The sequence below is a fragment of the Lottia gigantea genome, assembly GCF_000327385.1.
Source record: "Lottia gigantea unplaced genomic scaffold LOTGIsca_82, whole genome shotgun sequence".
NCBI lineage: Eukaryota > Metazoa > Mollusca > Gastropoda > Lottiidae > Lottia > Lottia gigantea.
The window spans coordinates 149779-173231 of record NW_008710725.1 but is presented as its reverse complement, the minus strand read 5'-3'; the positions used below and the strand labels follow the sequence as shown (position 1 = coordinate 173231).

The window sequence follows — 23453 nt, the reverse complement described above, 5'->3', positions numbered from 1 at the left end:
AGGATAAATAAGACAATAATAGATTTTAAAACAATAGAAGAGACAAACAAACACATCAACTTCATTGAGAGAGCAAAAATAGACACATTTCTATCGTAAAACTGTCCACAACAAAGATTTTCCTTTGTTCTCTAAATTTGAAAAGTGTTTTTGTCCTTGTCAAACCAATTCCGGACTATAAAGGTTGAGAACAACATTAAAAATTGTCAAACATCGCATTAAATGACAGTTTTCATCACGGTGGTGTTTTTGATGTGACTGGCAAGGACGTTAAGAACGATAAGGATATGATTTGAAACACTCCATGACACCCGGTATGTACCCCTATTATTGGTGGGTGGGGGGTTTCAGAGAGTGGGGGGGGGGGGGGGGCGACGACTTGTGGTTCAACTCTACACCCCTCCTCTCCCCACCCCAAAAAAACCACGAAACATTATCCAAAATTTCAGACCACAACGAATGTCTGCGAAGATTGAAACCAACTGCAAAGCAAGAGACCTGTAACCTACCTCGAAGAATTGAATGATTCAATAGAATATGCTATCTTTTGATTTTAAATGAGTACCTTAACCCACTGAAAATATATGAAGCCAAATATTTAAAGCTGTATCTTTATCAGATTAAATGAAGTAACACACAGAAAATAAACGAAACAAAATAACAAGAGCTGTATAGCAACCACGAGTTACATCAAACTCTTTTCTATAGAAAGAGACACAACGTAACAAAAACCGAAATGTTTATTTTCGACTAATTGAATTTTGACCGACGTAAAAAGAATCAATTTTGTGGACGGAAAAAGGAATTGACGACTTTGTTGTTTAAACAATTTGCATATTGACTTTGGTTTAAAATGGCTCGAGAAGTATCTTATAAAACCTGGTGAATTCAAACTTAGAAGGTTTGAAAATATCTCGTTGATGAAGCCAAGACGTTTGAGAATGTGGTAGAAGGCTTTAACACTTAAAATAGTGGAGTCAGTCTTTATTTACATTGTCCACAAGACAATAATAAAACTAATGCTGTATCTTAGAGGTTTTGTTTGTTTAGACAATTTGAACGATTTAGAAGATTCGTCTATCGCCATCCCCACACGTTGTGTATTTTTTAAAACTAGTATTACTTTGACTCACTTGTTCTATCTATTTTCAATTTCTTTTTTTTTCTTTTTTTGGCTGAAATATCTTGACTCTAAAGGGACAGGTGTGCCATTATGAAGGATTAATTTGGGTCTTTAATATATGTAAATAGTCTTCAGAAGTACTGGGAACGTACGAAAATCACAGAATTCCTTTAAAAATACTTCAAACAATGAATTTTACTCACTGTTTCTATATATCACAGAGTATATTAAATTGACGAGTCGTCATTTTAACATTAAAATGCAGATAATTTTGGACACACACATGGATTTGAAGGCTCAAATTTCGACTGTGAACTGTGAACACTATTACTGATTGGCTCAGCTACAAAATTCCAGTTTCTGAGACTAAAGTATGATTGGTCAAAAAAATGGCCCACCAGTCCCTTTAAGTAACAGTGTTTTGCCATATATCCCTCATGAACTCATATTTTGTTTGTTTATCGGTCTTGAGGTTTTGGGGGTCTTTTTAAAGGTGAGGGGTTGTAGTTGCGTTTCTACAGTGGGGGGGGGGGCGGCAGAATATAGGCTGGTCCAGCTTTGGCCCCCAGTTTCAAACTCCTTATCATTGGATGTAGTGGAAAATTGCCCCCCTCCTCCCTTGGCAACTCTGTGACCCTTACTCAGCTCTCTCACCGAATGATTCTTAGAAATCACTCAGGGGTTGGTTTAGGTAAGGGGGTTCATATACGCCAGAGGTCGATTGCCTTATACACAATTTAAACGACTATATATGGCTTCATTATGTTATAGCCCCAGGCAATTCAGTTTTCAGTCATCAATCATTCTTTTATTATATTCTACATTGAATTTTAACATCAAACTATGGCGATATGTTCACTTTTATAACTTTATATAGCACGTATTTACCTTCTGTTTTCATGTGTCCCCCATTTTCACAATGTCAAGCTATTACGAACTTCGTCTTATAATACCTTGACCATTCTGTTTCCAGTTTTTTTTCCTGACAGAGATAGATGTCCGAGGGACTAACAACGGACAAGTTTCTTGTCGTTCGGATAGGAAAATAAACCGAGGTCTAGTTAGCTGTCCTGATGAAGACTGTGTATCTGAAACATTTGTCAGTAGCATGAGATGAGATCCAGTCAATTAACTATTAAGTCCTATATTGGAAAGTTAATCTCAATTCCAATCCTGATGAGGATTGTATATCTGAAACATTGGTCAACATGAGATGAACTCTCAAATTCTAATCTTCTTCCCGTGGTGTCTTACCATCCTACCCGCATTACTTTTCAGAAACAAACAGCGTGCATTTGGTTCGTTTTACAATAATATAACTATCTTACCTTCAATGGCTTGTATCCATTTTCTCTTATACATATCATTTTGACAGCATTAACTCTGGATATCTCAGTCGGTGCCGTAGGTTCGAATCCTCATCAATATAAGATGCAACGACTTAATGCTTCTCAATGTCTACTGTCTAATCCAATTTCAATCCTTATCGCCAATATTCCTTATGAAGTGTGCTATCCCAAAATCTCCTAAGTTTCGGCGTATCTCGACAAAATTCCTTTAAGTTAAAAAAAACACCAATAACGTTACGTCCATAAAATGTCCACGTTTCTCAAATTTTATGCAAGATTTGAAAGAAACCACGAATCCGAAGACAGCATAAAACCATAAAACCACAAAAATCACTTTAAAAAGTCTGTCCCGAACAATTCAATCACATTTAGTCTTCAGACACATACGAGAACAAATGTTTTTACAATTTTCCATTACACGAAACTTTCACCATTAAGTGGAATAAATCTGCAATTCCAAAGATGGTTATCGGAAATTGAATTCTATTTCATGAGTTTTTTCTGTGATTAAAACTTCACGATTCTTATTAGATTTCAAACATCAACTCGCCGTGTTCTAACGATTCGATAGCCAACGGTTACAAATTTTCTGTTAGAAGAACGATCAGTTAACGGCTATATTGTCAGTGGTTGCTTTAAATAAGAATTACTCGTAGCAAATCGATGAGCAACAATGGTTTTATCCCGATCACATCTAAAATGATGCCGACCAATTGTTGTTTGTCGTAATTGTAATAACTACTACCATTAACAGGTCGTGTTGGTGATATAACTGGTTGTTATTACAATAAGTTAAAACATTTATCATGTCAATTCCACACATGAATTACAGTCCATCTACAATTAAAGTAGCCTTGTCGTGAACATAAACGTTTGAATTGTCGATAGTCAAGGACACCTTGAAGCGGAAATCATCAACACCATGAAATAGAGCAATACCGCATTCGAGTCAGCAGCTGCCTTTTCAGTGTCAATATTGAGAGCTATGAGCACCTAGCTCAAAGATCAATCAAAGCCCAGATCAACCAAAGTATAACAAATGCACAACCAGAGTTAATGCTGGATGGTAATCAAAGATGTTAAAGAAATCAATGTCCAGTGATCACAGAATGAAACATTGATTAATTGAATTCACAGAATAAAAGACACTCACTTTAAGAACACAATGAATATTGTTTCATAGAGCGCTGATTTCAAGTTGCCAATCGGTAATTCAATCAAACACGTATCATATTTTCAATATCCATTTAATTTCTAATGATTTTCTGTCTGCTCTACTCCTAACGTGTTAATCAAGCCATAAACAACAAAAAACAGACATAAGGGAATATATTATTATAGTATAATTAACACACTCTTTAATAACCAAGTACATAAGCTATGTTATATTCTAGCTTCTAGCACATTTTGCATTTATGTAGACTACAGTACCACATCACAAAAGTCTATACAAGTTTATAAATCCTGCATATGTTACATATACGTTAGGTAATTTTCTTATAGCTTCTTGTACATTTAGCATTCAACAAACCACATCGCAAAAGACTACACAAAAACTATAAATACCCTGCGTACTCTCTCCTCGCATATCGTACACCATGTCTGTTCACCTTCAAATCACAACAGGTTATGTGAGCAGATTTTAAAATCAGCGACTTCTGCTAACATCTGCCAAACGTCAACAAACATCGTAACGTCATATGGCAGACGACACAACATTCCCGCGCTCTCTACACCAAGTCAGCTGGCACGCGTAAGGTTAAGTTAGTTTTTCCACTCGAATGAGTTTGTAATAAATGTGTACCCACAAAAATAGTATACAACGAAATAGCACAACATTAAAGGCATAGAATGCTTTGATGAAATTTATCATCTTTTATTTAGACTTTATACTTTATGAAACCATTGGACAATTTCAAATTTTTGCTTTTCTGAACTCTAATATCACTCTACTGTTGTATGAAATCTAAGTTCACTTATAATGGCCTGTATAGTTTATCAGATTTAACGAAATGAAAGGTGAATGAAAATGAAATGAATGGAGTTTAACGTCTTACTTTAGACCTAGTGGTCTAATGAAGACGGGTGACGCCATGCAGGGTGCCGAAATACCCAAAAATATAATAATACTCCTAAAGCGTTAATGAGATTATGTTCTGCCAATTTCTTTTTACAGAAACCAAACTATACCTTTAATGCATAGGAGAAGATCAATCAAGTGTACAGTAAAAGAAAGATGTTCTTTATATTAAAGAAGATGTTATGATTTGATTTATTAAGAGATTTTAAAAGAGTAAAATGAAGACGCTATCTTGTGTTCGCTATTGTTGTTTAGTTTAAACTAGAGTGAGATTTTTCGATTTTTCTTTGATGTGAGCTACATTTACGATTTTACATTGCAGTGCCTGAAGACATATGGGCTTCTTTTAGTTATTGAAACATATGTTTCATCCGTGTTGTAAGCCATACAGAAATAAAAGAATTAGAATGTCTTCCTTTTTTGATTTACCCAAATTTTCCCAAGAAGTACCTGTATCATTAGGGGTTCATAATGAGTAAACTTGCTACCTTACGCCCCCCTCCCCCCCTTTTTCCATCGCGCATATTTCTTAAGTTTACCCATAATACATCATTCATTGAAAATATCTCGAACCGTAAAATCAATATCATCATATTAGAATAACATAACAATACTAGAATAACACAACAATACTAGAATAACATCACAATACTAGAATAACACAACAATACTAGAATAACATAACAATACTAGAATAACACAACAATACTAGAATAACATAACAATACTAGAATAACATAACAATACTAGAATAACACAACAATACTAGAATAACACAACAATACTAGAATAACATAACAATACTAGAATAACATAACAATACTAGAATAACACAACAATACTAGAATAACATAACAATACTAGAATAACACAACAATACTAGAATAACATAACAATACTAGAATAACACAACAATACTAGAATAACACAACAATACTAGAATAACATAACAATACTAGAATAACACAACAATACTAGAATAACATAACAATACTAGAATAACATCAATAACAAGAAACCACAAAACACTGACTAAAATGCACGAATAACAATAATTTGATAACATCAGGAATGTTCCGTTCCCCTGAACTTGAATTTAATCAAATATGTTTTCATGAGTTACGTCCCTTGAACTTTTAAAATTCATCAATTTTTGGTTTGTATGTTTTTGATTGTCATGTTTGTTAAGCAGCTATGGCGGATGTGGTGCCATCCAGCATGTGCTTACTATTCTAGACACCTGGTACCACGTTTCATCATGATATAAGCCAACTTACTCACGATTGATATACTTCCTTATGTGAAAAGTTCATTAGCTGCTACCAATGTTTTGCCAAAATGTTGTATTGGTTTTCAGGTTTCGTTTTGTGGTTCGGGTCGTTAATACTTAGTTTATTTAGTAGATAATTAAACGGTCGTCTTAACAGTTAACAGGAATCGTTTAAAACCTACACATCATTGGAAACAAATAACAGATTGGTAGAAAAGCGACATCAAAGAGCAGGAAGCGTCGCAGGTAGCAAAAGCATGACCTATTCTACTAGTTGTCATCAGAAAATTATATCTATATCCAAGTGTATGTCCAGTCTGTCGGTAAACCAGCAGCTCTGTTACTGGACACAACATTCAGGGTCTTCACTTGAGCTGCCTGGAATAAAATTATGAAGCATGCAAGTTGAAATGTGTTAACGTCAATACTTCCCTCTACAGCCTACCGCAGACGAGAGGAACTAGCTGATCTACCTGTCTCAAGAGGTCGGGAGCTGAGCAACGTTTTCACTACTTCTTTCACTACAGACGAGAGCTCTGGCCTGAGCTAAGAAATCTTCGATCAATTCCGTCAGTCAACGAAAACAACCGAAGTGTCAGGGACTGATAAAAATGACGGACAACGAAAATTGGCTTAGAAGGCCGAACACGGTGAGTTGCTAGCCTCTTTTAAAGTAAATATTTAGACGACTTTATACCTTCAAGTCATATTACTCTTCCATATTGGGATGAACATTTACACAAGCAAGACAATTCCGTCAAACATCTCGTGTAAAGTGAAGGTTTTATAGTAGAGGACTCCTCCATGAGAAGTACCATCAGGTATTGCGAAAAGGATAAGCATGGTCTGCTTAGCGCGCGACAATTGCCACCACCACAATGATGTAGGTAAAATCATGAGATACAACCAGATCAATTCATGCCTGACCAAACAAACCGGCCAAAATATCAGAAACAGATTTATTGTATTTATCAAGGAGTTCTGCATACCTTATACCTTCACGCTGGGCTTATATGTTATCACTATTCCAATCGGGAAGAAATCAAACTTGTACAGATTCTAAACAACCCTTTTTAGCAGCTAACCATAATGGTGTTTGACCTTGAATGTTTTTACTGTTGATATCAGCATTTCCCTACAATTTAGAAATAAAGGAACTAATATTTTGATAAATATGGCTTCTACAATTCAATGAAACTGATTTGAAGCAATTGAAGATGTTTATTTTTCAGAATGAATGCCTGACGTGAGGTTCGTCTATACTTTAAGTATACATAACAAGATTGATTTAACATATTATGACTAAGACTAATATACTAATCTGTTGAATACAAACCTTTTCAATCAGAAGTTTAGCATAATCTGTATTGTTCTTCTCTATAGCAATATGTAATAGTGTATTTCCATTCCAGTTCTTAACGTTCACCACTGACTTATCAGCTACACCTAATATTTTATCCACAGCACTTCAATAGAGAACAGAAAGAACAATACAAAAAACGTGGAGGTGGCAAAATGATATTTAACAACAATGGCCACTGATATACTTACAATGAGTGGCCTTTAAAAACTGCTAATTGTAAGGCGTTGAAACCTTCTCTATTGACAAGTCCAGGATTGATATTGGGGTCTTTACATAGCACAGAACATACCTGTAAATTGACAGCACAACCCTTGTTGATTATCATCTCCATCAAACTACTATCATCAGCACGAGCTGCAGAGTGTAGAGCAGTTTTACCATCAACACCGGCAATATTTATATAAGCACCTCTTTCAATCAACAACTTTCCAACAGCTAGCCTTTCTCTACAAGAGAAGGGAAACTTGACAGGTGTATAATGTGTCGAATGGTTTTGTGATTCTGAGTGATGCATGCTGATTTTATCTTACAGAAAGATAGCTTGCGATGCAAGGTAACATACGCCCACTGGCAGCTGTCATAAATAATAAAACAGTCTTTAGTGACTAAAGTACAAATTTTCTCATATTGAAGAAATTATTTATGCTGAATAATTCCACAAAATTTTTTAAAATCAATATCAATAACCCAAATACAACAAACAATTAAATCACACAAGTCAAAGCAATAACTCAAAAAATGTTCATCAAAAATATCTCTTGTTAGAATTTGTCCAAGATCTTATCAATTCCAATGATTACACCAAGTTTCATCAGAATCGGTTGAAAACTGTAGCGTCAATCCTGCTCACAAACTATTTTTAACAAATTTCAACACGTTTTAACAAAGTCAAGGGCAATAACTCAAAAACCGTTCATCAAAAATGCGTCAAGTTAGAACTTGTCCCAGATCTTATGAATTCCAATGATCACACCAAGTTTCATCAGAATCGGTTGAAAACTGTAGCTTGAATCCTGCTCACGAACTATTTTTAACAAATTTCGACGCGTTTTAACAAAGTCAAGGGTAATAACTCAAAAACCGTTCATCAAAAATGCGTCAAGTTAAAACTTGTCCCAGATCATATGAATTCCAATGATCACACCAAGTTTCATCAGAATCGGATGAAAACTGTAGCTTTAATCCTGCTCACGAACAATTTTTAACAAATTTCAAGGCGTTCTAAGTCAAGGGCAATATCTCAAAAACCGTTCATCGAAAATATGTCAAATTCGACGTTGACCGAGATCTTGTCAATCTAAAGCATCACACCAAGTTTTATCAAAATCAGATGAAAACTGTAGTCTCTATAGTGCTCACAAGAAATGTTGACGGAAGGACCGACGGACGGACCGACGGACGGACAGGGGTGCCGACAATATACGTCCACATAGAGAGATTGGGGTGGCCCTGTTAATCACAGTTCCGCAGCCGCCAATGAACCACACGTTCGGGTTACATTCGGAGTAATTGCTATATTCAATGCCCAAAATTGTGAAGGAGCACCACCTGTACCATACTTACCACAATCTGGAAAATGGTCTGGGTAGTAAGGTAGTCCATTAGATGCTACCTTGAACATCAAATCTACCTTGCCACTAATACCACCTAGTCGATAAAAACATGTTTGATCTGTTTGATCAGTGACACTCCATTTAACGCACACCATGTTTCTAACTGTAAGAGACTCTTCATCATTGTTGATGGATAGCACTTTACCAGTTGCACCGTTTCCCCCTATAAAATGGAAAGGAATATCAACACAATGAACAATATTTTTTTTTATATCAAATACTTTTTTTTATTGAAAATTGTAAAGTATATCAGGTGATGTTTTAGAATGAACAACATGTAAATCCAATGTCAAAATTTACAGTAAAAATAAAAGTTCAATGGTTAAAATATCATCTGCAAAACGCAACATCGGGTTCATAAAAATATCCATGTAAAGCAAGTTTTTAATTGATCTATTAAGGAAGGTAACTTATACTAAAGTGATGAACGTATTTAAATTCGTTCTGATATTTACCGTTCAGGTCGTTTTGCATCCAGTCTCGCCCCCTATTAACTGTGGCACCAGGAAATATCCCCATGGTAGGACACGAAATACTGCCACATCGTTCTGGTATATTTACTCTGTAATAAATATATCAAAATAATCTTTTCACCTAATATGTGCACTCTCTAAAATGGGTGTCGAGTTGTAAGGCATACAGACTCGTTAGAAAGAAGCAAAACATGTAGCAAATAAGCAAATAGTCAATTTCGGGTTTGACTAAAGGTTGGTCTCGAAGTGGGTACCAATACGTACCATTGTGACTGTGGTGTATCAATACGTACCCTAGTGACTGTTATGTATCAATACCTACCCTAGTGACTGTTGTGAATCTATACCTACCCTAGTGACTGTGGTGTATTAATACGTACCCTAGTGACTGTGGTGTATCTATACCTACCCTAGTGACTGTGGTGAATCAATACCTACCCTAGTGACTGTGGTGAATCAATACCTACCCTAATGACTGTGGTGTATCAATACGTACCATTGTTACTGTGGTGTGTCAATACGTACCCTAGTGACTGTGGTGTATCAATACATACCCTAGTGACTGTGGTGTATCAATACCTACCCTACTGACTGTGGTGTATCAATACCTACCCTCCTGACTGTGGTGTATCAATACATAACCCTAGTAACTGTGGTGTATCAATACATACCCTTGTAACTGTGGTGTATCATATCTAATGAAAGGATGGTTGATGTTATGTTCATTTGTGACGTAACAGACCGGACATAAACTAACATCATTACACAGTTGACATTGCCATCTCATACCAAATATAACTTTTTGTCTACACGTCGAGCATGTATAGCGAATGTGATTAATACCTGCAGATAAAATAGCAAACAGGGTGATTTCGTCACTTCCGCTTTATAGATGGATTACAGAGAACAAGACAAAATCAAATCTGTTTGTCGTTTAAATGATATCCTCTGCAATGCATATTTTTCTGAATTAAGTAAACTTACCCACTGGTCCGCTATCGTAAATCTTCAAATCATGTGGACCATTTTCCAAAATTCTACAGTTACATTGCTGACCATTATCCCATACAACCTGGGCAGTCTTGTTAGGGCAAATATTAACTAAAGTACCAAGATATCCATTACCACCATCTATATCTCCATGGTCCCAGTCTGGTCCTCGTACTACTCGTAAACCCACCAGATTCATATTAGAACCGGTTCCTGTAATATCTCTATCTCAATAAGTCAAGATGTATCATCAGACCAACCGCTTATAATAACTCCTTTTACATTCAAACATTATCCTTTCTCAAAACAAACTCTATAAATAAATTGATGTACCGCTGTTATTTATCATAATGTAAATGGGAACATTATATCGCAGCCTAGTCCGGGCTACAGTTAATTGTGTAAGAGTTGTGGAAGAATCAATGGTGGTTTTTCTTAAATTATCTTTTTCTGATAACTCCCAAAAATACAGAAAACACAAACTTCAAATTAACATAGAGACTCTATCAAATGCATTGTTGAAATCATCATACGCGATGAGCTCATATAAAATACCCCTGGCTCCGCAGATTTCTTGAAAGAAAGTTCAGCTTAAAATCGGGCTAAATTTTAAAACAATATATCAATACCAAACTGAATTAATGAGATAAAGGTAGAGATTTCTGAACTGGGCTTTAATTTGCACAGCCTGCAGCGCACACAAATCACACGTTTTAATCGCATCCAATCTTGACAGAAGCGGAATAGAAGCAGCTGATGCAGGCCTAGGAAATATTATCAACCCGAAATAAAAAAAATCGCAAATTTCAAAATCAGAAATAGATTTTGATGTGAAAATCATACTTGGAAAATGAAAACATGACACAATTTCTTAAACACACAAGGATTCTGTGTCGTTTGTTATTAAAGGGAGCTAAGAATTAATCGTGCATACATCACGATACTTTTATCCAACACAATGCATCGATAAGAAAGAAACCATCGGGGTTCATAGGTGAATCGTTGCAGCCCTATCGGCAATGTATTTGAATTCGATATCATTTGATAAGTATTTTGATTTTGAAGCAAAGTGTCTAACGTATCAAAAACGTTGCTATATAAATGTGTTGGAAGGATCTAATAAAGTTTGCTTTAACTAAAGTAACTTACCTGTAATGGTTCGTTGACTTGTAAGCACCACCAACAAAACAGAAATGTCGAAGCTGGTATAAACTTGTTGAAGAAATGACGAATAAAATTCTTTTGTTCATTTATTCTTTTGTGTACTAAAATATTTCAGTATGCAAGTTCGAAGTTTAATTCGGCTTTGTGGGCTCAAGTATAATTCGGCAGTGGATATTCACCACGTATATACGGACAGGTTCCCCATGTGGGGAGTTGTTTGGGCCTTGAATGTACGAATATAGTCTTCAGAAATACTAGAAATGTACAAAAATTGCATAATTCATTTAAAAATACATCAAACTATGAATTTCACTTTCTATTTCTATTGATGTCTTTTCTATATATGGCAGTGTCTCAAGAAATGACGACTCATCTTTGAATTTTCAAATGGGCATAAATCTGGACACACATGGATTTGAAGTCTCAAATTTTGACTATGAGCTATGAACACTATTACTGATTAGCTTAGCTAAAAAAAACTCTAAAGTATAATTGTTAAAAAAATTGGCACATATGCAAGCAATATTATGACTTCCTAATAGCAAATAACCTGACACAATTATATGGATAACAATTACTTTAATAAAATATCTTGCGACGTTTCAACGAAAGTTCTCCCGTCTTTACCAAAGAATGTTCTTGAAGAGACAGATTCGACTTTTTCTGGGATCAATCGTACCTTAATCTCAGAAACGGGAATTGTACAGCCTAGCCAATCTGTTATAGTATTCACAGCTTGCCGCCGATATTTCAGTTTTCTTAGCCATGTTTATCCATAGTTATTCTTGTTTGAAAAGTTTTGTAAAGCGAGCGTAATTCCCGAGATTTTAATGACTGAGTGTCAGAGACTATACCAACATGACATCCAACTTTCGGATACCCCAATTCTAGAGAGAAGATAAGTTTGTGAACGAAATAAATATATTAAGTGGAATTTGAAGGAATTGTGCGATTTTCGTTTAGTTCTAGTACTTCCGAAGATCACTTACTTATATGCAAGACTTAAATCAACCCCTGGAAAAGAATCTGTCCTTTTAATTTGGATTGTTTCAAAATGACTGTCAAATGGGTCTATGTAATATACAACATTCAGAATGAGTGCAACAATACTTAATCATGTACAAAATACTTTTTGATCTGCATTATTTTATTATTTTTGCATTTTTTCAAAGTAAAGAGATTCCGGTGATGTGTTGATTATGGACCATCGAAAAGGAAGACAGTGAGGCTTACTTTCCTAGAATTGAACACTTGAGCCTTCAAATACTTGTGTATCCATAATTATCAGTTAAAAATTAAAATGACGAGTCACCTTTTCAGGAAAAACATAAATAAATTTAGAAGTTTGCAGTTAGATATGCTCCTTGGCTCATACCTTGTTGAGCACTCTATTTGGAGTGTAACATTGTCTCTAGCGTGTATGCGTAGCTCACTAGCTTGCAAAATCTGAAAATCTGAGACGGCTATATAGCCAAACTTCAACTCCAGTATCAGCACCGCACTGATGAAGCCCAGAAGGCCGAAACAGTACTGTTTGCAGTTAAATTTAGAAGTAGATATTTCTAGTATGATATACAGATATTTGTGAAGAAATTATGCGATTTTCGTACATTTCTAGTACTTGTGAAGACTATTTACCCAAATCAAACTTAAAAAATGGCGAACCTGCCCTTTAACATAAACATGTATTGATACATCAGTTCTGAGTATATTTCACACGCATCGACATACATACGCTACCAAGAAAAACATAGAAATATATGTTAGAAAATCTTGGTAGATATACAAATTGAAAGAAATGATACCCGATCCTGGAGCATCTAACATGTGATAAGTCGAATATAACCTACTTAATTTCATGTAATATATCAAACTATTACTAACCCCGTCTTATACCTTGCCTGCAATATCTATCTTTCTTGTATCACGGAATGCAATGATTTGATTGGATTGTATGCCGGCGAATACAACCAATCAGAGAAAGTCTGTCATGACTTATTGTTTACAGACTTTTTGTCGATACAAAATGTCACCGGGTTTCGTCAAAATCCGTCAAAAGGTGAACCTTCTGGTGTGTATACGAGCAATTGTGGACGGACCGACGGACCGACGGACGTGGCCCATTGTCTATTTAGAACTTATAACCCATGCAATTCAATTTATATGATTTAATAACATCTATATATACATCAAGGAAACACATTTAATAATAATGAGTAACAACCATTGCATAAATAAACCAAGTACTAACGATCCGAATCGCAAACAAAACCCGTAATCCGTAACAACATATTGACGAATTATTGGTAGCAGTCAATGGACTTTTCACATGAGCAAGTATATCAATCATAAATGGGTAAGTATTTCATAATGAATAGTGTTATCAGGTGTCTAGAAGTGTAAGTATAACCTGCCTGGCGTAACACCATTCAAAGCTGCACAACATACATATATATTTTGATAACCTGGGGCTTGTTTCTCAAAGGATTCCTTAATTTTAGGACAGGTTAGCGACAGGTTAAGAAGACAATCCTTAGGTAAAGACTGCTTAAAGACTGTTTCGAGAAACAAGCCCCAGGTCCGTAGGCAGTCAATTACTTCTGGGGGTGGTGGGGGAGGGGGACTCAAATTCCTGACATCTCCCACGAATTTAAGTTCCAAGATTATTTTTATAGGGTCTAGGATATGTCGCTTAGAAATTTTGAGAATTAGACGCCCGGAAATGAGATTTCTTGACATTTCCCGACGCATTTAATGCTCAGTATTATTTGTCTTATAACAAAGACTCCCCTTGACTCAGTAAAGTGAATTAGTGTATTCAAAAATAACAATTGACATTATTTTAGGGGTGGGGGGGGGGGGGGGGCTATGTATTCTGTAGTCACGTTTAAAGAATACTGTAGATCTCGTTGAGATGGATGGGTTATAGGTAACAAACGTTTGGACTATTCGACTGGTATTGTCACCAGCAAATTATTAATTCCAGTAGTAGTAGATCTATTACTGGACACAACATTCAGCATTTTCTCTTGTACCACCTGGAATAAAGATAAACAAAATTAAAATAATGTCACCATTATGATTATCTGTAAGACTGTTTATAACGTCAACGTCCTGGAAGTTACGTATTGCTTAGTCCAATTTCTAAATGAAATGTCTGTACATTTTGGAGATATAAAACCATCCATTTATCACACAATAGTTCTGTGCTCTGATACATAAGACAGGTTAATAAAAAATGATATGAACTCGTAGCACAGGTTAATAATAATGATATGAACTCGTAGCACAGGTTAATAATAATGATATGAACTCGTAGCACAGGTTAATAATAATGATATGAACTCGTAGCATAGGTTAATAATAATGATATGAACTCATAGCACAGGTTAATAATAATGATATGAACTCGTAGCACAGGTTAATAATAATGATATGAACTCATAGCACAGGTTAATAATAATGATATGAACTCGTAGCACAGGTTAATAATAATGATATGAACTCATAGCATAGGTTAATAATAATGATATATAACTCATAGTATAGGTTAATAATAATGATATGAACTCGTAGCACAGGTTAATAATAATGATATGAACTCATAGCACAGGTTAATAATAATGATATGAACTCGTAGCACAGGTTAATAATAATGATATGAACTCATAGCACAGGTTCAAATAATGATATGAACTCGTAGCACAGGTTAATAATAATGATATGAACTCGTAGCACAGGTTAATAATAATGATATGAACTCGTAGCACAGGTTAATAATAATGATATGAACTCATAGCACAGGTTAATAATAATGATATGAACTCATAGCACAGGTTAATAATAATGATATGAACTCATAGCACAGGTTAATAATATATGATATGAACTCATAGCACAGGTTAATAATAATGATATGAACTCATAGCACAGGTTAATAATAATGATATGAACTCATAGCGCAGGTTGATAATAATGCAAATTAAGTCATGTATTCAAATACCATGTAAACAAAGTTGATGGCTTAGTAAGAATTGAAGGTAATCGACATATACCAAATAACATAATTTTAATCAAACTTTCAATTTAGTAATCACATGATTCTTTTTTACGCTCAAGAACATTTTGTAGAAAGATGTAAAATGGCTGACGTCAAAATGAAGACCCTATGTAGAATAAGTGCAAGGAATTGAAAGAAAATATTGACAGTTATGTGATACATAATAGTATTATTGTTAAAGAAAACTTACAAACAGGGCATCTATTACCCTGGAGTACACAATCTTGACAAACACACTTGTGACCACACGGTTTAAGGGTGATAGTGGCTGGACTCGTCATACATCGTCTACATGGTAACCCTACCAAATCAGCAAGAGAATGCTTTGCTCCACTGTCGAAAGAGGCCGTTGACCATTCACCTTGTCTGAAAAAATGATTTGGGTTCCCTTATTTTCATTTATAAAAATGAAATGCTAATATTTATGTGAATAGAAAATAGAGGTGATCTAATGAGATGGAAAAATACCAGTTTGTCTCACATGTCCATAATTAATTCATAATTAGCTAAATTAGAAGAGAATTATAAGCAGAATTCCAATGAGTGACCGATCAAGAAAGGTCAAAAAGTCTTTTTTTGTTAATCCAGACTGTAGATACATGGGAATTTATGATTAGTTAAAAATTGATATGCAATAAGAACATACTGATACGATTAAGAATACATGATAATTCATTGGAAACACCAATTAATCAAATAGTTTGCTAAATGTGACACAAAAATAAGGAAACCCATCTTTAAAAGAGGGTTTACATAGCTAGTAAAATGTACTTGGTATCTAGGTTTGTCAACTCGACATCACTTTTGGAGAGTCTGCGTTTAAAATAAAGACAATTTTTAAAATGTTTTATTAGATTAGTATGTTTTACACGCCTAAAACCCTAGAACCCAAAAACAAAACGTCTTTCCAATTAACCTGCTTTGTAAATCAATTGTTGGTATTTTTTGGCGTTTGTAGGCAGTTATACAAGGTTTTGTTTTTATTTAAGTTTTGGTATTGTCTCCAATCGAGAAATATTTATCTTTGCCTTACTTTTGTATTATAAACTCTGATAAACTCTGTTTCATGTTTTCATCTATACAACACTCTAAAGGCGTATCTCCGTACATATTTTTCAAATCTGTCCTGGCGCCATTTTTTATCAAGCATCTTGCTACTATACTTCTGTCCTCTATACCAGAGATTAGTGATATACCCATCAGAGCTTCCAACTGAAACATTCAACATGAAATAGCATTCTTATTTCACATTATCCTGTTGCTAATTACTCCTGGTGTCTCAGGTCGAAACGTTACAGACTCGTTCAGAACACAATAAATTTAAAAAAAATATATATTGGTGAATCATCAATTCAACATTGTTCACAGGTAAAAGTTAATGAACACTTACCTCTTGATCAGTGTTGTCATGAAGACATGCTCCAAAACAACAGGCGTGTAGAGGACAACATTTCTGTTTGTCAACGATATTAACATCGGCGTCTGTAAATGATAAAAAATGATTATAATACCGCAGCATGGTACCACATTACGTAAGGTTCTTACATAGAAATAACACACACGAACGTACTTTACAACTATTTTGAATCTATTCTTCGATTTAATTAGTCGAATTTCTGAAACAGCTATAAAATACAACAATGCCTTCGATTTCTAGGGGGGGAGGAGGTGGGGTGCACTGGCCATTCTTTCACTATGTAAAATGAATAATACGAATAATATGACGTCTTGAACATGTTTATTGCTTCGAAACTTTGATTGTGATAACGTCCACATGTATAGTTTTATTTAAATGTTTTTAAAACAGTCGAGATTTAGTTTCTCTAAAAAAAAATCTAGACGACTCGATTAAGGGTCACTAGTCCTGTTTTACAAAACCTGAAGTAAGATTTAATCACATACTTTAATACAAACCTTTTCAATCAGAAGTTTAGCGCAGTCTGTATTATTGTTGTATGCTGCAATATGTAATGGTATATATCCATCCCGGTCCGTAACGTTTACTAGCGATTTATGTCGATTTAATATTTCATCCACAACACTTTAAAACAGAAAAAAAAAAAAAACAAAATTAAAAAAATCCAACAAAGATAGCTTGCCAGGCAAGGTAACATACGCCCACTGGCAGCTGGCAGAAATGATGATACAGTCTTCAGTGACTAAAGTAAAAAATTTCACATTTTTAAGATCTTCATCATGCATTTGTAGTTTGAATTTATTCATTGTGTTTCATATTGTGTTTCTGGTGACCTCAATAATCAGGGTCTCTCACTCAACCAATCAAAATGCCCTTAAAAAAAACTTACGATGCTTGGCCTGTTGAAGCTGCTAACTGTAAGGCGTTGAAACAATCTTTATTGACTAGTCCAGGGTTGATATTGGGGGCTCCACATAGAACAGCTACCGAGTCTTTACGTCCTGCTTCTATAGCATAATGGAGAGCAGTGTCCCCACCAGGATCCTACAAAATACAAAAGAGCATGAAAAGAAATTTGAAACTGATCTAGCTTTTGAACAATTTGACTTTTGATGTCGCTTTGATGAAGAAAATGATGGGGTGTTTGATTGAGTGGACGACTGGATTGATTTAGGTACTGGTTTGAAAGAGATACCTGTAAATTGACATCACACCCCTTTTTTATTATTATCTCCACCAATCTACTATAATTAGAACGAGCTGCAGAGTGTAGAGCAGTTCTGCCATGATCACCAACAATATTAACATCAGCACCTCTTTCAATCAACAACTTTCCAATTTCTGGCTTTTTGCTGCAAAAGAAAGCTATAACTCAAACATTGTTTTGTCCACAGAGTGACCAGTGTGTTCTATAGTTTTCCGATACCAGTTGCAATCAAACAGTTGCCATCAAACAGTTGCTGCTGATGATGATTAAACGCATACAAGATGTTTGAGGTGATTGGTGATGCTGCTGACGATGACGTTGATGATGATGATGATGATGATGTTGATAATGATATTTGGGGTGATTGATGCTGCTGACAACGTCGATGACGATGATGATGACGACGATGAAGATGATGAAAACGATGACGACAAAGATGACGACAAAGATAACGACGATGACGATGCTACCAGAAATTTTTATTTTCCAATTTGTTTTATTGGTTCACAGGAACTCGTGATAGTTCCTCGTGTTTTCTTTTTAATTGTTGTTGATGTTGTCGATGATGATGACAATGTTTACTCACCCGGCTATAGCGGCCATCAGTGGTGTGTTTCCAGCCTTATCACCTTCATCGAAATCAGCTCCTCTGTTCAGCAGTTCTAATACAATTTCACGATGTCCTTGATAACAAGCTACAGAAAGTGGGGCCATACCTTGATATACTGTGTTCACCTGAAACCAAAATCAAGGCAAGTGGTATAATATATTTGTGGGTGAAATTGTTTAAAATGTCTACAACTATGCATTGAGGACAATATTTAAATATTATTCCAATTGGGTATTTATCTCTTCGGGGGTATTTTCTCTTTTTGAAAGCCAGCTTGTAAACCGCGGGATCATTGGTCTCTACTTACTAATTCTGGACCATCATTCAGCAAGCTACAAACCAGATTGATATCCCCTTTAAATATTGCAACAAACAGGGCTGGAGAAGACACCGATGTCGCCTGAGTCCATTCGCTTACCATCATCATCATCATAAGGGCATTATTAGAATCTAAAACAAACAACATTCTGTACAACATTCCATTTCGAATGTGATCAAAAAATAATATATGCCTGTTTAACACAGATCTGTCAGCTTCCGAGATTGGTTTACGTACTCCCAGGATCTATATTTCATACAACATAAATGAAAATTGGCAGTCAAGGTTCATAGTTGGAAACGTTTCCGTATACGGACTCTACGTGAACCGTTTCAAACAATATTCCCTGATGTGGATATAATCTAGGACTAGCTTTACTATATATTAAAGCGACAATTTTTTTGAGTGTTACATTCTCTTCATCTTCGGCGCTTCCTTCATAAACTTCCTCGCCAGGAGCGGGCAAGCAACATATCCGATTGTACATGAACCACCTGCGTCCAAATCTAACATGAAGGTCACCATCCGAATCAACCTTTATGACTCGACCGACTTTCCCCAAATACTAGAACGACATGAAATCTAGAATAAGTGAATTAACCAACAGAATGTAAATGAAACAAATTAAAATATGCACAGTAATAGTTGGATCAGTTCAAGCTATATAATGTAGAACGTAATCTACGGTAATAATCGAAATAAAATCAGAAAATCTTGGATTGCAAATTTAGTATGTTATTTATGGTAATAAGTTCAGACGCAATTCTAATGCAATAAAAATTGAAAATATTCAACAACAACAAAATAGACTCACGTGTTTCATAGTTTTGATATATCCACCATGACCGTCCTGGAGTTTCTTGACATTTTTTTCACCATCAATAATTCTAACAATATCTCCTTGTTTAACCATAGACATCTATAGTGAATATTGTGACAAACCTTATTTGGACATGCTTAATGCATATTACTGAGAGTGTGTGCGAATGAATAGAATGGGTAAGAGAATTCGGTTAGTGATGGCGGAATAAACATGTAAACGAAAAGATGTCTTCCTCTTTTCTATCAATACGAGAGTTCTCCACAAATATAATTTGTAAATATTATTAGTTAGCTTGCGTTCTGTATGTTAACAAACATAAATACCTAAAATAATACGTGGGAGAGGAAGTGTCTTGAGCTTAGACTGACAGACTGTTGTTAACAGTGGCGTATTTAGGCAATAATTTCCGAGCCATGTGGGTAAGTGCCTAAGTGAATATGTGCTTGATTGAAGATGTGCCTTAATCACCGTGCCTATATAACGCTGTGCCTATGATCTCTATGATCTGCTCCCATATTAACGCTTGCTTAAAAAAAAGTGTGCCTAAAGTACTGTGGCTAATAACTTCCTTAAGTGGCATTTAGTAATTGAGGTATGAATATATGACCAGAATTTTATGGATATCAATTACTTTAATAATCGACGTTTCGACGATGATACTTGCTTGATAAAGTATCATCGTCAAAACGTCGCATGTTATTTATTAAAGTAATTGTTATCCATAAAATTGTTTTCATATACTGTGTCTAATAACTGTCTTTTGCTTAAAATATTTGACTCTAAGCAATATCTAGCTAGTAAACCCAAGTATAAAATCAACACTACATTATACCTTTGATAAAACATCAGAAGAAAATTTATTTTGCCATCCATCAAAAACTACTATAGCATCTCCATTTTGAGTAAACTTCTTTATTTCTCCAACTTTTCCCACGAACTGAAAAATGTCAGCTATATACATTACATTTTTCAGAATTAATTTTTAGGGTCAAAGTATACTCCGTCTACTCGATAAAGACATCGACTACTCGATAAGACACCGACTACTCGATAAGACACCGGCTACTCGATAAAGACATCGACTACTCGATAAGACACCGGCTACTCGACAAAGACATCAACTACTCGATAAGACACTGGCTACTCGATAAAGACACCGGCTACTTGATAAAGACCACCGGCTACTCGATAAAGACACTGGCTACTCGATAAAGACACTGGCTACTCGATAAAGACCTCTTGCTACTCGATAAAGACCTCCTGCTACTCGATAAAGACATTGGCTACTCGATAAAGACATCGACTACTCGATAAGACACTGGCTACTCGATAAAGACACCGGCTACTTGATAAAGAACACCGGCTACTCGATAAAGACACTGGCTACTCGATAAAGACACTGGCTACTCGATAAAGACCTCTTGCTACTCGATAAAGACCTCCTGCTACTCGATAAAGACATTGGCTACTCGATAAAGACCTCTTGCTACTCGATAAAGACACTGGCTACTGTAGGTCTAATTATCAGAGTATAATTTTTGAACTGAAAACATCTTACCCATTTCGTGTGTCTTTTAAATACAACAAGTTTTTCTAGATTAATCTTCATACATTTAGGCTTATGTCCTGCACCATTACTTGGTGCCCCTTCAATAACAATCGATTCCATCTCTTTCTCTGAAAAATACGCAAATTCTTACGCATATTTTACTATCAAGCTTACAAAGTCCCAAACTCAAATCATATTCAACTCAAATCAGATCAAGGTCATGATATACGGCCCTTCAAAGTTTTCATATAGCCTAATTCAATCGAAAAAATAAATAATAAAAAGCAAAATCAAATTACAAAAACCCAGGAGTAGTATACCATATAAACTGATTTCGACGATGTAAATTGTTGAAACGTTGTGTACAATAAAACCCAGGAGTAGTATACCATATAAACTGATTTCGACGATGTAAATTGTTGAAACGTTGTGTACAATAAAACCCAGGAGTAGTATACCATATAAACTGATTTCGACGATGTAAATTGTTGAAACGTTGTGTACAATAAAACCCAGGAGTAGTATACCATATAAACTGATGATGATAATGTAAATTGTTGAAACGTTGTGTAAAATAAAACCCAGTAGTGGTATAAGGTGCGAATAGACGATGCCTGATTATCGTTACAATGGAAATAGAAGAAACGAATCATGTCTGTATCGTGTCCGGACCAGTATCTTGTGTTTTCACTTATTTTCGCTTGTATCGATCATTCCTCACCGTACACCACACCTCGTCTATTTGTGACCTAACCCTTATTACCCTTATACATATAATGCACTGGTTGTGTTTATTTTTGTTATACAAAAATATCTGTGTTTAACTATATAATGTAGTGATATCGCCATTACGTATTATTATGATCTTGTAAAGTCGCTTTGTCTATTTCACATAACGTCCCTATGGTCTCAGTTACTGACGTTGTCATTAATTTGTAAAAATAAACGATACTGAAAACTAAGCCAATTCTTTTGGGGGATCAAAATTAGAGATCTTAGGTTTAATCTTCTTAATCTGGATCTGGGAAGCAGGTCTATCGTTCAATCGTTACTATACTTATTCTCTTGACTAAATATTTTCATTACAGATATTCACAGTGTATTTGATTTTGATATCATGATAAGTATTTTGATTTTGAAGCAATTTGTATAACGTATCAAAAACGTTGCTATGTAAATAAGTTGGACTTACCTGTAAAATGGTTGACTCACAATAACAAACAACAAAACAGAAACGTCAAAACTGGTATAAACCTGTTGAATTGACGAATACAATTATTCTTTTGTGTACTGAAATGTTTTCTTATGCGTAATCGAATTCAGCAGTGACTATTTACCACGTATGTATAAGATACGGGCGGGTTGATTTGGGTCTTGAATAACTATGTAAATAGTCTTCAATTTAACTTTCAAACGCGGATCATTCTGGACACACGGATTTGAGAGGTTGGGAACTTAAAGACACAGAGCCAAACGTATTCATCCCATCCCATCTGACAGATCTGGACGACAACCAAACGTCTTCATCCCCCATCCTATCTGACAGATAAGGAAGAGAACCATACGTCTTCATCCTATCCATCTGACAGATCTGGAAGAGAATCAAACCTCTTCATCCCATCCCATCTGACAGATCTGGAAGACAACCAAACGTCTTCACCCCCCATCCCATCTGACAGATCTGGAAGAGAATCAAACGTCTTCATCCCATCCCATCTGACAGATCTGGACGACAACCAAACGTCTTCATCCCCCATCCCATCTGACAGATAAGGAAGAGAACCATACGTCTTCATCCTACCCATCTGACAGATCTTGAAGACAATCAAACGTCTTCATCCCCCATCCCATCTGACAGACCTGGAAGAGAATCAAACCTCTTCATCCCATCCCATCTGACAGATCTGGAAGACAACCAAACGTCTTCACCTCCCATCCCATCTGACAGTTCTGGAAGAGAATCAAACGTCTTCATCCCACCCCATCTGACAGATCTGGACGACAACCAAACGTCTTCATCCCCCTTCATCCTGACAGATCCCC

The 23453-nt window shown here is 35.5% G+C and overlaps 3 protein-coding genes across 3 annotated transcripts; all 3 read right to left on the bottom strand.

Moving 5' to 3' along the window:
• Nucleotides 1–6864: 6864 nt before the first annotated feature.
• LOTGIDRAFT_169079 (hypothetical protein) lies at nucleotides 6865–7699 on the bottom strand (the record flags this gene model as incomplete). The annotated part of the gene is made up of 3 exons (XM_009067395.1): nucleotides 6865–6957; nucleotides 7159–7288; nucleotides 7374–7699. The coding sequence occupies 3 exons, from the start codon at nucleotides 7697–7699 to the stop codon at nucleotides 6865–6867; spliced, it is 549 nt and encodes a 182-aa protein (XP_009065643.1).
• A 1044-nt stretch (nucleotides 7700–8743) lies between these two features.
• On the bottom strand, nucleotides 8744–10460 carry LOTGIDRAFT_76249 (hypothetical protein; the record flags this gene model as incomplete). The annotated part of the gene is made up of 4 exons (XM_009067376.1): nucleotides 8744–8961; nucleotides 9254–9360; nucleotides 9943–10114; nucleotides 10256–10460. Coding segments are annotated over 4 exons (702 nt in total), but the record flags the coding sequence as incomplete, so codon positions are not given.
• A 6054-nt stretch (nucleotides 10461–16514) lies between these two features.
• Nucleotides 16515–17510, bottom strand: LOTGIDRAFT_133071 (hypothetical protein; the record flags this gene model as incomplete). The annotated part of the gene is made up of 3 exons (XM_009067394.1): nucleotides 16515–16655; nucleotides 16902–16967; nucleotides 17400–17510. Coding segments are annotated over 3 exons (318 nt in total), but the record flags the coding sequence as incomplete, so codon positions are not given.
• Between the last annotated feature and the right edge of the window lie 5943 nt (nucleotides 17511–23453).